The 13,034-nt window shown below is 36.8% G+C and overlaps 1 protein-coding gene and 1 pseudogene across 3 annotated transcripts in view; one reads left to right on the top strand and one right to left on the bottom strand.

The window, feature by feature from the left end:
- Window positions 1–11,517, bottom strand: part of HACE1 (HECT domain and ankyrin repeat containing E3 ubiquitin protein ligase 1) — a 100,667-nt gene extending 89,150 nt beyond the window's left edge. For 2 of the 3 annotated variants that reach the window (XM_069077140.1, XM_069077141.1), the window contains exons 1-3: window positions 11,115–11,516; window positions 1,872–1,926; window positions 479–568 (exon numbers count right to left, since the gene is read on the bottom strand). In XM_069077140.1, coding sequence (XP_068933241.1) covers window positions 479–568; window positions 1,872–1,926; window positions 11,115–11,190 — 221 coding nt within the window. In that variant the 5' untranslated portion in view covers window positions 11,191–11,516. Of the gene's footprint in view, window positions 1–478; window positions 569–1,871; window positions 1,927–11,114 lie in introns of all 3 variants that reach the window. The other variant, XM_069077142.1, reaches the window with a different exon arrangement.
- The window catches only part of LOC138153206 (protein SEC13 homolog pseudogene), a 45,653-nt pseudogene continuing 43,891 nt past the window's right edge, over window positions 11,273–13,034 (top strand).

Genomic DNA, 13,034 nt, shown 5'->3' with positions numbered 1-13,034 from the left:
TGATTACTTCATTATTACTTTTTGAATTGAAAGTGTCATAGAAACACTTTACAAAACTCTAACTTTCTATTAGTAATAAGCAATGGGACAATCTAGCTAAATGTCCATCTAACCTAAGACAAATCTCCGTCATAGATGATAAAAGTCAATGACTTCAAATTACAGCTAACATTATTTCCAAATGACAACTATTTTAAAGTTAATTCTAAGTTTTCAATAATTTGAATCATTTCTCTAATTCAAAAAGAAAAAAAGCAAATTTAGTTGCACAGTTCTTATTCAGTTCATCACAAAGAGAATCTACATTCCACCCAGACTACAATCTTGGTACAGGTTCAACCCAGAATCTGGTAGTAGTTCATGTCTGTATCATTGGTCACATTCCAGAATAACAAAAAAAAAAAAAAATGAAGGCAATCAAGAAAAGGTAAAGAAACAACAAACCACATTTATTCACCCAAACCAAGTTATATCTTACTTTGCAGCAATGTGAAGTAAGCTTCTTTTCACTCGTCCAAATGCATAATTGACATCAAACTTTGAATTGGATAACAGTTCTGAAACAGATCTACACAGAAACAAAATCAAAAGACTAAAGCACAGTTCAGTTTTTCAGCTCTCCTTATCAAATATCCAAGAATGAGGTAGCCATAGCCCCAAAGGAGAAGTCATTCTCTGAAGTGTAGAAATGTGCCCAAAGCAGTATTACTGTCAAAAAGTACTTGACATAGTCAATTAAACTAGGGACCAGAAGGTTCCAATCCTGATTATTAAAACTGACATATTCTTTACTCTGAAGCCACCTAAAGTGGTTTCTACTGCAAGGGAGTTAGGCTAGAGGAACTGCACACATACAACACATGCCTGATGTGGGATTTGTGACCCCATATCTAAATTTTGTCTGAATCACCAAGCTATTATAAAATCTATATCTTCCTTCTGTCTGTCTGTCTGTCTCTGTCTGTGTGTTTCTGTGTCTCTTTCTCTTTTGCCTACACGTAAAGGCAAGATCATAAACTAATCTACAGGTGAGCAGTTTCTCCTCCAATTTTAAATGCCAATCATCTCATATCTAGATATCAATCTGGCATAGGTATCAATCTAAATAGCCAACAATTCTTCACAAAGAGCAGAACATCAAGACAGCAATACATTAAGAAAATATGCTTTCTTACATTTCTATAATCTCTGAATTAGGTCTGCACCTACTTACCCACCATGACCCTTCTATCTCAAGTTACATCTTAGTAGCCCATTGTTAACTAGCCAAACATCTATTTCCATGGAATGGGTTATTACAGGGTGTCCCAAAAATCTTAGTATAGTTTTAAGTGATTAAAGTCAAAATATCTTAATTACAGAATCTTAAAATCTTAAAGAACCCTAGTAATATCAAATTACCTCACTTTTTTCTGTGTACATGCTGACAGGACATAAGCTCCTTAAGGGAAGGAATTGTTTATTTGTACCGTAGCACCATATTTTGCACATAATAGGCATATTTTTAATTGAATACAGTCCAACAACATCTCATTTAGCATTATATAAATATTGACTATTCTTGCTATTACCATCATCTGTAAAATTAAGATAACTGATTCGTCTAAGGTCATTCCACTAGTTGTCTGCCCTAACAGTAAATTTGTGTTTTAAAGAAAAGGTACATAACAAAGGAAAATTTTAGACAAATGTTAGCAATTTTACCTAGGACAAATCTGAAACTTTCTTGTCCCTAATTTCTCTTATATGTAAAATAAAACATTAAATTAGACTGCATCCAAGTTCACTTCTAGATCTAAAATTCCAAGGTTTTTTTTGTAATTATTCAGGTAACCCTAAAAATTGTATTAGTCTTTAAAAGAAATACTCACCTATGCTGGTCAGCCATAACCATTGGCATTAATGTATAGACAGCAGTTTCATTATCTAGGCAGAAACCAGTTAAAAAAAAAATTAGTTTATCTAGCTTATGCATGTACATTTAAGGAATTTCAGAAAGGTGTGTAAAATTGCTACTAAGCATAATCTAGTTACAGTATAACTAGACTTCTGATATATCTAATTTCTAGTTCTCCTAAGGGGGAAGAATTAAGATGACTTAACTACTCAAGACAAGAAGAGAAGGACGAATTTGTTTTCAAATCAACATCTTGAAAATTATTTTCTACCAAGAACTTGACAGAAAAAGAACTTGATGAATTTGTACTAATTTAAACCTTAAAAACTGAGTTTATTTGTAAAGTTAATAGTTTTACAAGTTTGACCACACTAATGTTTGATCTTTTATAATGCATGAAATCAAAACTATTATAGATATCAAAGGTTTTTAAAAATCTAAAACAATTACATAGTACGTTCTCCTTATGAATTCATTAATATAAGAAAATTATTTTTAAATGCTTTACAAAAACTACTTTAAAAAAACATTTGTGTAACTTAATGTTTTTCAAAATGCTTTCTCCCACCTGTTATCTGAAAAAAATCAGTTACCAAAAATTACAAACAAGAAAAAAAAACTAGGGCATTTTAAAAAACAAATACCATACCATATTACTATCTTAACTTCAGATATCCTTCTAAAATTTATTTTTTATCATTTTGGTTGCCATTTCTATTTCTCCATGCAGCACCACTGTGTTTTAAGAGTTCAAATACAATGGTGTTCCACCATCATTGTTTGTTTGCTTTTTTTGGAGGGGGAAGGAAGGGCAATTGGGGTTAAGCGACTTGCCCAAGGTCACACGGCTCATTTTGTGTTAAGTGTCTGAGGCCACACTTGAACTCAGGTCCTCCTGACTCTGGGGCCGGTGCTTCATGCACTGTGCCACCTAGCTGCCCCCTCTACCATCATTGTTGAAGAGCTTTGTTAACAAAAATCTTTACAGATAGCTTCCACTTTCTATCACCCTGATATTTACCTTCTAGTTTCAACTTCAAATTCCCTCATAAAAAATTTGCATAGTTGAATCTCTCCACCAAGCTTCTTGTGAATCTTGAGTCTCTCACTGTCTTGGAGGATGAGGCAATTCTGTAATCTTCTGCTGTCCTCATCCAGGAAATTTAATAAATAGAGTTTATATTCTAATGCATGATTACCTTTGGTTGCAAATTGTTTCTTCATGTCAAGGAGATCAATTGCTTTCTGGGTGAGATAGTTTCTAGGTTTTTTTGATCTTCTCATTGTGGCAAATTAAAATATACATATATTAAACTTCTTATGGAAAAGGTGACAGTGTCACTGTTTATTTTATTCTATTTTGATAATTCAGGGTGTCAACAACATGTATCAATAAATAGGACTGGAGATGCCACAGTCGTATATAATACCTTTTTATTTGTATTCTTCTAAGTTGGTACTGATTTGATCTTTGCTCTTACGAGCTAGTGGTGGAACTATACACAAATGATTCTGAAAGGTCACTAACATTAGTAACTAGTCATTTCCTATAAAAATATAGTCAATCTGGGGAGAGCCAAGATGGTAGAGTATAAGGAAAAAGTACAGTGAGCTCACACCCTTCCCTCAACTAGCCCAAAAAATCCATAGAAAAATATACAAGAAAGTAAGCCATTTTTCAACCCAATTAGGATAGGAAGATGAGAGGGATCTGATTCCAGGCAAAGAGACTCTGTGCACAAAAGACAACATGGAGTCTAAACTTACACAGCATGCAAGAACAGGTACTAAACAGTAGCTCTGTTTCTCACTAGCCAGTTCCATCCAAGTCACAGATTCAGGGAGGAGTGAGGAAGAGACCTGTGCTGGTGAGTAGGAGAGCCCTAGACTGTGAATGTACTGAGTGAGGCACAAATTTCAGAAGCAATTAGCAACTCTGTTGCTCAGACCCCAAAAGTGGGACCAGGGTCTCAGTTCTGGCTTCTGAGGACTGCAAGGTAATAATCAACGAAGGAAATCCAGACCAAAGAGAAGTTGGCCAATAGTGGCTGAGTAAAGCAGCAGTCTTCTGAAATTTCAAATGCTGAGAACTGAACCCAGGTCAGTAACCTATCAAGCTCAGACGAGGAAACAATGATCAGACCTCATTCACTCTGGGAGCACTAAAAATTTAGAGGTCTCTAGCCTAAGTTGTCCTTGAGATTTCAGAATAGCAAAACATTCAATACTCCAAGAAGCAACAGAACCAAACTAATCATTCCCTCCAGAAGTGTACAGACCCTAACCCTAAAATAAAGTCTAAAGTCAAAAAACAGTCTAGAAGAATGACCAAACAACAACAAAAAAGAACAGACTAAAAAGTTATTGTGGTGAGCAGGATGCTCAAGACACAAGCCCTTAAAAAAAAATTACTCCAAATCAATAAGCAAAACCTCAAAGAAAAACACAGATTAGACACAAATTCAACTAAAATATCTAGAAAAAAGTGAATCAAGAGTTAAGAAGGGGGAAAGAAGGAAAAAAATTGTTTTTTATAAGTGAAATAAAGAGTGTTAGAGGAAAAAATTGGAAGAGAAATATAAAGGCTATGGAAGAAAGAATAGGAAAGGTACTTAAGGACTCGCAAGAAGAGGTGCGAAACCTTGCCCAAGCAACAAACTCCCTGAAAATCAGAATGGATGAAACAAAAGAAAATAATTTCATTATACAATAAGAAATATTAAAATAAAGTCAAAAGACCAAAAATAGAGAAAGTGTAAAATATATCATAGCAAAAATATATGTCTAGAAAAACTGATCAAGGGGCGACTAGATGGCACAGTGAATACAGTACCGGCCCTGGAGTCGGGAGGACCTGAGTTCAAATCCAGTCTCAGACACTGAACACTTACTAGGTGTGTGACCTTGGGCAAGTCACTTAACCCCAATTGCCCTGCCTTCCCCCCTCCAAAGAGCAAAAAAAATTTTAAAATTTAAAAAAAAGAAAAATTGATCAAGAAAAGATAATTTAAGAATCACCAAACTACCTGAAAGCATGACCAAAAAGTCAAGAAGACTTTTTAAGAAATCATAGTCTTTAAGAAGACTATTTTAAGAAATAAAACTGCCCAGATTTCTTAGAACAAAATAGAAAAATAAAAATAGAATCCAACAATAAAAGATACTACAAAATTAAAACTTCCCAGAATGTTACGGCAAATAATCCAACGCTTCCATATCCAAGAATAAATACTGCAAATAACCAGAAAGGAAAATTCATGTATCCAGGAACCATAGTCAGGATCACACATGACTTAGAAACCCACCATTCTAAAAGAGTAGAGAACTTGGAATACAATGTTCCCGAAGGCAAAATATCTAGGCTTATAACCCAGAATAACTTATCCAGAAAATATTAATATAATCCTATGAGGGTAAAATGGATTTTAACGAAGTAAAGTACTTCCAAACATTCCTGATGAAAAGTTCTGAGATGTGTAGAAACTGAAGTTCAAACACAGGAGTTAAAAGACACATAAAAAGGTAAACATGAATAAAAAGGCGTAAGGGACAAAACAGGATATACTATTTATGTTCTAATATAGAGAGATGATAGAAGTATCCCCTCTGAGGTCTATACAACAAGGAGGAAAGGGGGTGCGTGAGTGGCTAGCAACCGAACCTCACTCTCACCTTACCCAGTCAAAGGGAGGAAGAATGCACAGATATAGATTTGGGTACAGAAATATACTTCACTCGACACAGGGGAAAGGGAGAAGGGAAGATAGTTTCAGGGAAGGATTAATCCTAAGCAAAACAAATTCTATGAATTTAGAAATATATTTATAGCTCTTTTTGTGGTGGCAAAGAATTAGAAACTGAGGGGCTACCCAGCAACTGGGGAATGGCTGAACAATTATGATATATAAATATGATGGAACACTATCATGCTATAGGAAATGAAAAGGGCAGTTTCTGAGAAATCTGAAAAAACTTACATGAATTAACAGAGTAACATGAATAGAACCAGGAAAACAATTTTTGTGAAAACAATACTGTAAAGACAAACAACTTTGGAACTTAGAAACTGTAATTAAAGTAATGAGCAACTACAATTCCAAAGGACTCACAATAAAACATGCTAAAGATACAGTGTATGATGGGATGTAGTTGTTTTTGAACATGGCCAATTAGGAAATTTGTATTGCTTGATTTATGCCTGTTTGTAACAGGGGTTTTGTTTTTCTTTCTTCCTTGGAAGGGGTCCTTAAGCACTCTCATTTCATTTATAAAAACATTTTAATCTTTATTTTTTTTTATCTTGGGGAAGAGAAAGTGGAAAGGTTGGACTTTTTTGGCTGATTTAAAAATTTATTTTTAAAAATAACATCAATTTCATTTTTTCTCATACTATTTCATGCTCAACATATCCAGCATCTCCCTACTAGAAAAAAAAAAACTATTCATGATAAACATGAGGCTTTTATAGAATCTACAAGCCTTCAGTGTCTCCTGTTTCTTACACAAGCAATTTTTCCAATTTTGTTTACTCCACTCCTCTAGGTGGGCATTTCATTACATTTAAGTCATAAGATTTATTAAAGAACATGCTTATTTAATTTGGAGAAATTACTGAGTTTTTCACAGAATTTCTCAACTTCATCCACTGCAACAGATATTAGCACACAAGCTGCAACTATTTTCATGTGCATCTTTTTGTGAAAGCATAAATGATGATTAAATAATAAATGATGATTTGTGAAAGCATAAAAGATGATGAAAAGTCCTGTGATATAATGTTTCTTGTTGCCTTTGGACAAATGATTCATTCAGTGCCACCTTATATTTGCCTCTCAAGGAAAATTTGTGTCATTTCTTAAATGCACCTTCATTTTGTCTTCTGGTTTCAGTTATGAGAATAGCAAGATTTATACTGATTTGGTTTCTCCAGAAGTATATCCATAGTTCTAGACAGTCTAAAAACTTAATGTTTTTAGTACACAGAGCCCAATTTCTCCTTTTCCTAAGTAGTAAGGTACAGAAAGGACTAAAGACATTTTTGTCTTTTTCTTTGTCACCATGAAACATGGCCATGATGCCAAACGCTTAGGCTTCTCTTCAAAAAGTTTCAAAAAATGGTATTCAAAGCCTACCTCACAATGTACTAGATCACATATGAACAAAAGATTGTGAAGAAAGCAACATAATCTTGCAGTTAGTGAGGAACTGATTCTCAAGATATCAGGGAAAAAAAAGAATATTTATCATGCTTGGGGAAAATTACGTACTTTATTATCCCCCCAAAATGAGTAAAAATATATGACTAAATTCAGATGTCTCTTCCCATTTTTACTAAGTCCTTATAAGAATAATCTACACATATAAGAAGGAAATTCTTTTTTGGGGGAAGGGCAGGACAGTTGGGGTTAAATGACTTGCCCAAGGTCACACAGCTAGTAAGTGTTAAGTGCCTGAAGCTGAATTTGAACCCAGGTCCTCCTGACTCCAGGGCTGGTGCTCTATTCACTACACCATCTAGCCAACCCAAGAAGGAAATTCTTAATGAAAGTTTGAGAAGGAAAGAGGTGGTCCTTTACAAAGCAATATTCCATAGCAAACCACATCTTCACTATCTCACAACTGACAAAAAAAAAATTTAGAAAATAGATAAATCCACTATGTTAAGACTACAAAAAAACACTGAATCTAGTAGAACAAAATATTGCCTTGAAGAGTCTTGTCAAAAAAGGTCTCTCCCATGCAAATATCAAAATCATGTAAGAATCCCTGAAAATATAACAGAAATAACTTTGTCCTATGACACTCTGATAATAATCACCAAGCAAGGAAAAAAACTGGGGGATATATACTTGCTAAAGATTCTTCTGTCTTTTTCTCCATGCCAGACTGCAAATGGTAGGATTTTCCATAAAATAGGAGGTGATCAAGATGATACCTGTGAACAATATCATGCTGATAGACTGTATCAAAACCTAGAACAGTAGAGTATCCTAAATGGGATGAAAAATAACAAGATAATTCAGACTAACATAAAGAAAAACTGAAGTGGATAAAGAATATCCACTGTTCAGATATACTAAGCAATTGGACAAACAACTCATACAGCATACATATCTTGAATAGTATGTAGATATATAGATATAGATATCTTGAACAGATTACTTTAGATGACCAATGAACTGGACCCAGAACAGAATGTTAGGAGAAGAGGGGACTGGATTTTTTTTAGGACATGGTACAGTGCTACTTTTTTTAATGACATTGTCCCCCCTAAAACAAATGGACATCTTTTAAGATCAATATTCTTTTTAGTAAAGCAAGTCTTGGAATACCATAGTTGACAAAGAATTCAACTTGCAGGTTACCCAAAAGGACATAAAAGAAGCACAGTGGACATAAACAGGCCACAGTATATTACAAACAAGGAACTAACACAAGAAGTGGAATAAAGGGGATCATCAGAGAGATTCATGACTGGAAATAGAGTCTGGTTAGTCATGAGGAAAGAGCAAGGGCTAAATGGCAGTCCATTGGCATCTACACAATGTCAAAAGATTTAAAGACCCTAGCATGTTGCATGGATTCCTACTGAAATATTTATGAGAGGTCATGGACAATAAGATGTAAAGCTGGGGAAAGATTATCAGCTGCATCACTAGAAGAAATACATCAGTTAAATCCCAAATGTATCAAAATATTTAAGGTCATACTCCAGTTTAACAAGTTTTATTGGGTTTATACATTTTCAAAAACCTCCCTACCATATAACTTTTTTATTTTGCCACTTTGTCATTAAGTTTTTAAAAAGTACTCAGTATTAACAACAAAAAACTTTCCTAATGCTTATAAAGGAAAAAAGAAATGTTAAAAGTAAGCCAAAATATAGTCAGCATTTATTAATCTATATCAAAATAGTGCCATAAACAGTGTGTTCAAAAAATGTTCTTCAGTGCAGAGATGCTATGACATCACTCTTTATCTTTCATGTGCACACTCCAAAAGAAAATTTGAACTTTTAAACTCTATCAACTCAATTAGATCACATCTTGGTAAACAACATCATCAACAAGAAAAGATCCTTGCTCTGAACAAATAATGACTTAAAAGTATTATAAATGAATACACTACTATTAATTCTCCCGAACTAAAAAAAAAAAATGAATACTAAGGTTCCCAGCACTAACATGTTTTATTCATGACATCTGTACTCATTCAGATCAAGTGTGTAAAGGAAACTGCAATACCTAGGTATTTTCAAAAACTCATTTAAAAAGAACTGAAAGCAATTTAATCAACATTTACTGAATGCCTTTTGTGTTCATAGAACAGCACAAGTACTGAGGGAAGTGGATTACCATGGAAAAAAAAGATATCAAACCTGGACCTGGACTATTATAATTGCCATAGCCAGAATCAAAGTCTTTGTTACAGACGGTAAAGGCTCAAGAGTTTAAGAAAAATATCTTTAAAATACTAGAGGGTGAATCAGCATGATATATGGTGACAGAGTGGCTTCTCTCCCAGAATTAAAATTGATTTCTTAAGTCCTCAGAACATAGCATTATTTCCAAAAGTAATAGAGAAACTAGTAAGAGGAAAAGTGTCTGTTTTTATAAGAAGCTATTTAAATGTTTGGGTTTTATACTAGGAGGTTTCAAAAGCAAAGACAATCAAATGGCAAATCATTAATGAACAATGAGAACATCCCTCTTTATACAAATATTCCCTTTACCTCAATTCTAAAAGTGGCATTATTTTTATATAAGGTTTTTCCCAAATTACTAATGCCAATTACAAAAATATGCCTTTAAAACTTTCTAGCACCACTAACAAAATTTTACTTTTTACATAAACTAATGTTATATATGGTCACCTAAAACATTTTAGTAGAAACTTTAAATTCTACCACCTCCCTGAATGAACCAAAAGTCACAGAGCTGCTTTCCTAAACAAATAAAGAATATGAAGTGCTTTTTTAAAAGTCCTCCAGAAATAAAAATTATTTTCCATTCCCCCTTCCCCTCTTTTTTTCAAAGAGCTGTTTTTAAGATATTCGTGCCACGGACGACTTAACGAAACAATACTCTAAGGTCTTCACCAGATCAAAGAATGGATTCCAAAAAAACAATTCAAAATTTCAAATACCTAGACTCTCAGCTCTTATGCAGCATAAGTGCTGCTTCAAACTATCCCACCTCAAGTAGTAACCTGAGCCGATTCTCTAATGAGACCAAACATGTCTCAAACACATTCTTTACTGTTTATAGATCTCACATTCTCTTTTGAGCACGTGGCAATTAATCACAATCTTTACATTTATAAACAGACTATTTAGGATTATATATGTGTGTCTGTGAATATGCATGTATATACATATACACATGTATACACACTGAGATATAAGCCTGTATCATTATGTGGATACCTGCAAGCTAGCCTAAGAGGTCCTAGTGAGGAAAGCTCTATGTAAATGAGTTGACATCACCTGGAACAGCACCACCCCCTCCGCTTTTTCAAAAGGGCAAAGTAACTTAAATAAACAACCCCCTACTAGCAACTTAAGAAAAATAAAACCAGATAAGATCCTTCACGATCTGCAATTTGGTCATTTGCAACAGGAGGGAAGTACTGCTGAAGGCATCGCTCTGAACAATGAAACTAAAAAAGGACCCGAACCCCAGATCCTTTAATCCGGCACCAAGCTTCTAATTCTGGGATTCTTAACTTTTTTGTCCTGGAACCCCTGAGGCACTCTGGTGAAGCCTATGGATCACTCCCTCAGAATAATAATTTTAACTCCCTAAATAAAATGCATATGGTTAAAATGGACACCAATTACAGTACATCCAAATAGCAATCAAATTTTTTTTTAATTCATGGGCTGAGGGTTAAATTAAGGACCCCGGAAAATCTAACTGGGCATTAAAAGAAAATTGGTTCTGCCCATCACACCTCCCTTTCCCTCCTCATCACGTCCCCGCAGTTGGAGATCACAGACCCACTCACCCAAACTCACAACTTCACACGGCAGGTGGAAGGACGAGAGAGGGGTAGCCTTCGGAAGGCCCCTTCCCGGAGAGGGAAAAGCATAACTTTGAGGGCTCTTTTCCGGTTCTCCAACAACCCTGGACGGGGCCTCCCCCTCCTCCTCCTCCCCGTAGTCCTCCTTCTCTTCTCACCGCCCCCGGCCCCGCTCCGCTCAGCTCCGCTCCCCTACCTTCGGGCAACTCCACGGTGCGGGCGCGGCGCAACGAGCGTGTCAGGCGGTTAAGCTGCTCCATCGCTCTCTCCATCCTCGGGGCGCCGCGCCCCGCTCCCTCCCCGCCGCCAGGGCCCAGCCTCGGAGACTAGCTCCCTACATCCCCGGCGAAGCCCATGGCGGTGCAGAGAGGCTGGGAGCTCCCGAGCGCATCAAGGGCCGCGGCTACCTCCTTTTCTCCGCCAGCGCCAGCTCGGGCTCCGGCTCCGGCTCCGGCTCCGGCTCCAGCTCGGGTTCCGGGGATCCGGGGTCGGCTGTGGTTACTGACAACTGAGGGGGCAGCCGGCTGGGCCAGCGTCTCACGCCGCTTCCTGCCTCTCTTCCTCCCGTATTCGCATCGCCTTCTGGGAATTGTAGTTCTCTCGTGAGCTCCAGAGACGAGCCCTGTCCCTCACCCCAGTCGTCCCACCCCCTAATTGGAGGAGGCAGCTATTCAAAGTGCTCTCGCTTCTAGCAGGAGGAAATCTGGAGCGTTCGTTGGCCCCACCTTCTCCTTCCTAGGTTTTGGACCGGCATATTTTTAATTGATCATTGCAGCTTCCTAGCGAAGTGCAATTCTAAGCTCTTGGCATGAGTGTTGCCGTAAAGAGCCTGTGTGACGCTCAGCTCCCCGACCATACCGTAGAATGCCTGTGTGCTCTTCATTACAAAATTAAAAGGTCTTGGTTGTAAATCTTAACACACTGATAATATGGAATACAAATTTTCCGTTTAGGTGTTTGAATAAAAATTCTCAAACAAGAAACTGAGGTAAGTACAAAATGTCCTCTTTTTAAAAATTTTTCTTCCCAGTCATCTTCAAGGTTTGCAAAGTCTTTTACATATCGAATGGGGATGGGATCTGGACCCCAAAAAGGAAAAGACCATGTTTTGGGGACCAGGATCCCAAAGCGCCTGAACCCAGATCTCTGGAGTTTAGCTGAGGCACCAGGCCCATCCCAGGCAATAATCCTTTTAATTGCCCTTCCACTGGGCGCACAATCCAGACAATTCAGTCCTGCTTGAAGCTTGTCTCTAATGAAAAGGGTTAGGTTCCATTTTCTTACATTAGTCAACTTGGTAAACACTCCCCAGCTTTCTGGGGACAATTTACTCAAAGCTTATGTTGTGGTTCCTGTCTCAGTCTCAATGTGCAACATAAATCAGGTATGGGGCAGGCATTTATTTTTTACACACACAAAAAAAAATGCTAATGTACACAAAAAAAACAGAACTTGACAGAAGAACTTAAAACTGGATTCAGCAATTTATTAACCTCATTATTATTGTTAACTTATATTTCCTTGAGATGCTCAAACCTCATCACAGTATAAAAGTAGCTTGCAGAACTGCTGATAAGGCATTTTCCATTTCACCTCAGCTCTGCACTGCCCAAACCCAGATAATATGGTTCCTATGGTAAAATTAGTCAAATTTAGGCCAAACTTCTTGTTGGTAGTTGTTTTTACCAAGTTCTAAAGTAATAGGAAGGATTTTCTTGCAGTCAGTCAGCAGCAAATCAATGCTACACCAGAACCTTTCAAACTTTCTAGGTTGCCTGAAAACCTAAACACATCCATCTAGGGATAGTTTGTCTAAATCGAGACAAAAACAAAGAGGCAGTCCAAACCAGATTCAGGCTTATCTAGGCAGGACATGTGCCTTAGAGGCCAAGCTACTCTCCACCCAACCTTCATGGGAATCTGCTGAAAACTATACTAACATGTTCAACAGCTGGAAGGGAAGAAAGACTTAAAAGTAGGGCCCTCCCTTTTAAATATCCCTGAGTCATCAGATCTTCCAATTCATCATCTCAAAGTACAAGTGCTTCAGTTCTGAGTCATGCATGGCTCCAAAGCTCCCACATAGCTATCCAGAATCAGGAAGAACTTTGAATGT

The sequence above is a fragment of the Petaurus breviceps genome, unplaced genomic scaffold (assembly GCF_028583685.1).
Source record: "Petaurus breviceps papuanus isolate PSGF00001 unplaced genomic scaffold, PetGlider_PUasm1.0 90977, whole genome shotgun sequence".
Lineage (NCBI taxonomy): Eukaryota > Metazoa > Chordata > Mammalia > Diprotodontia > Petauridae > Petaurus > Petaurus breviceps.
The sequence above is the reverse complement of the archived record's forward strand: the minus strand, read 5'-3'. Positions and strand labels throughout refer to the sequence as shown.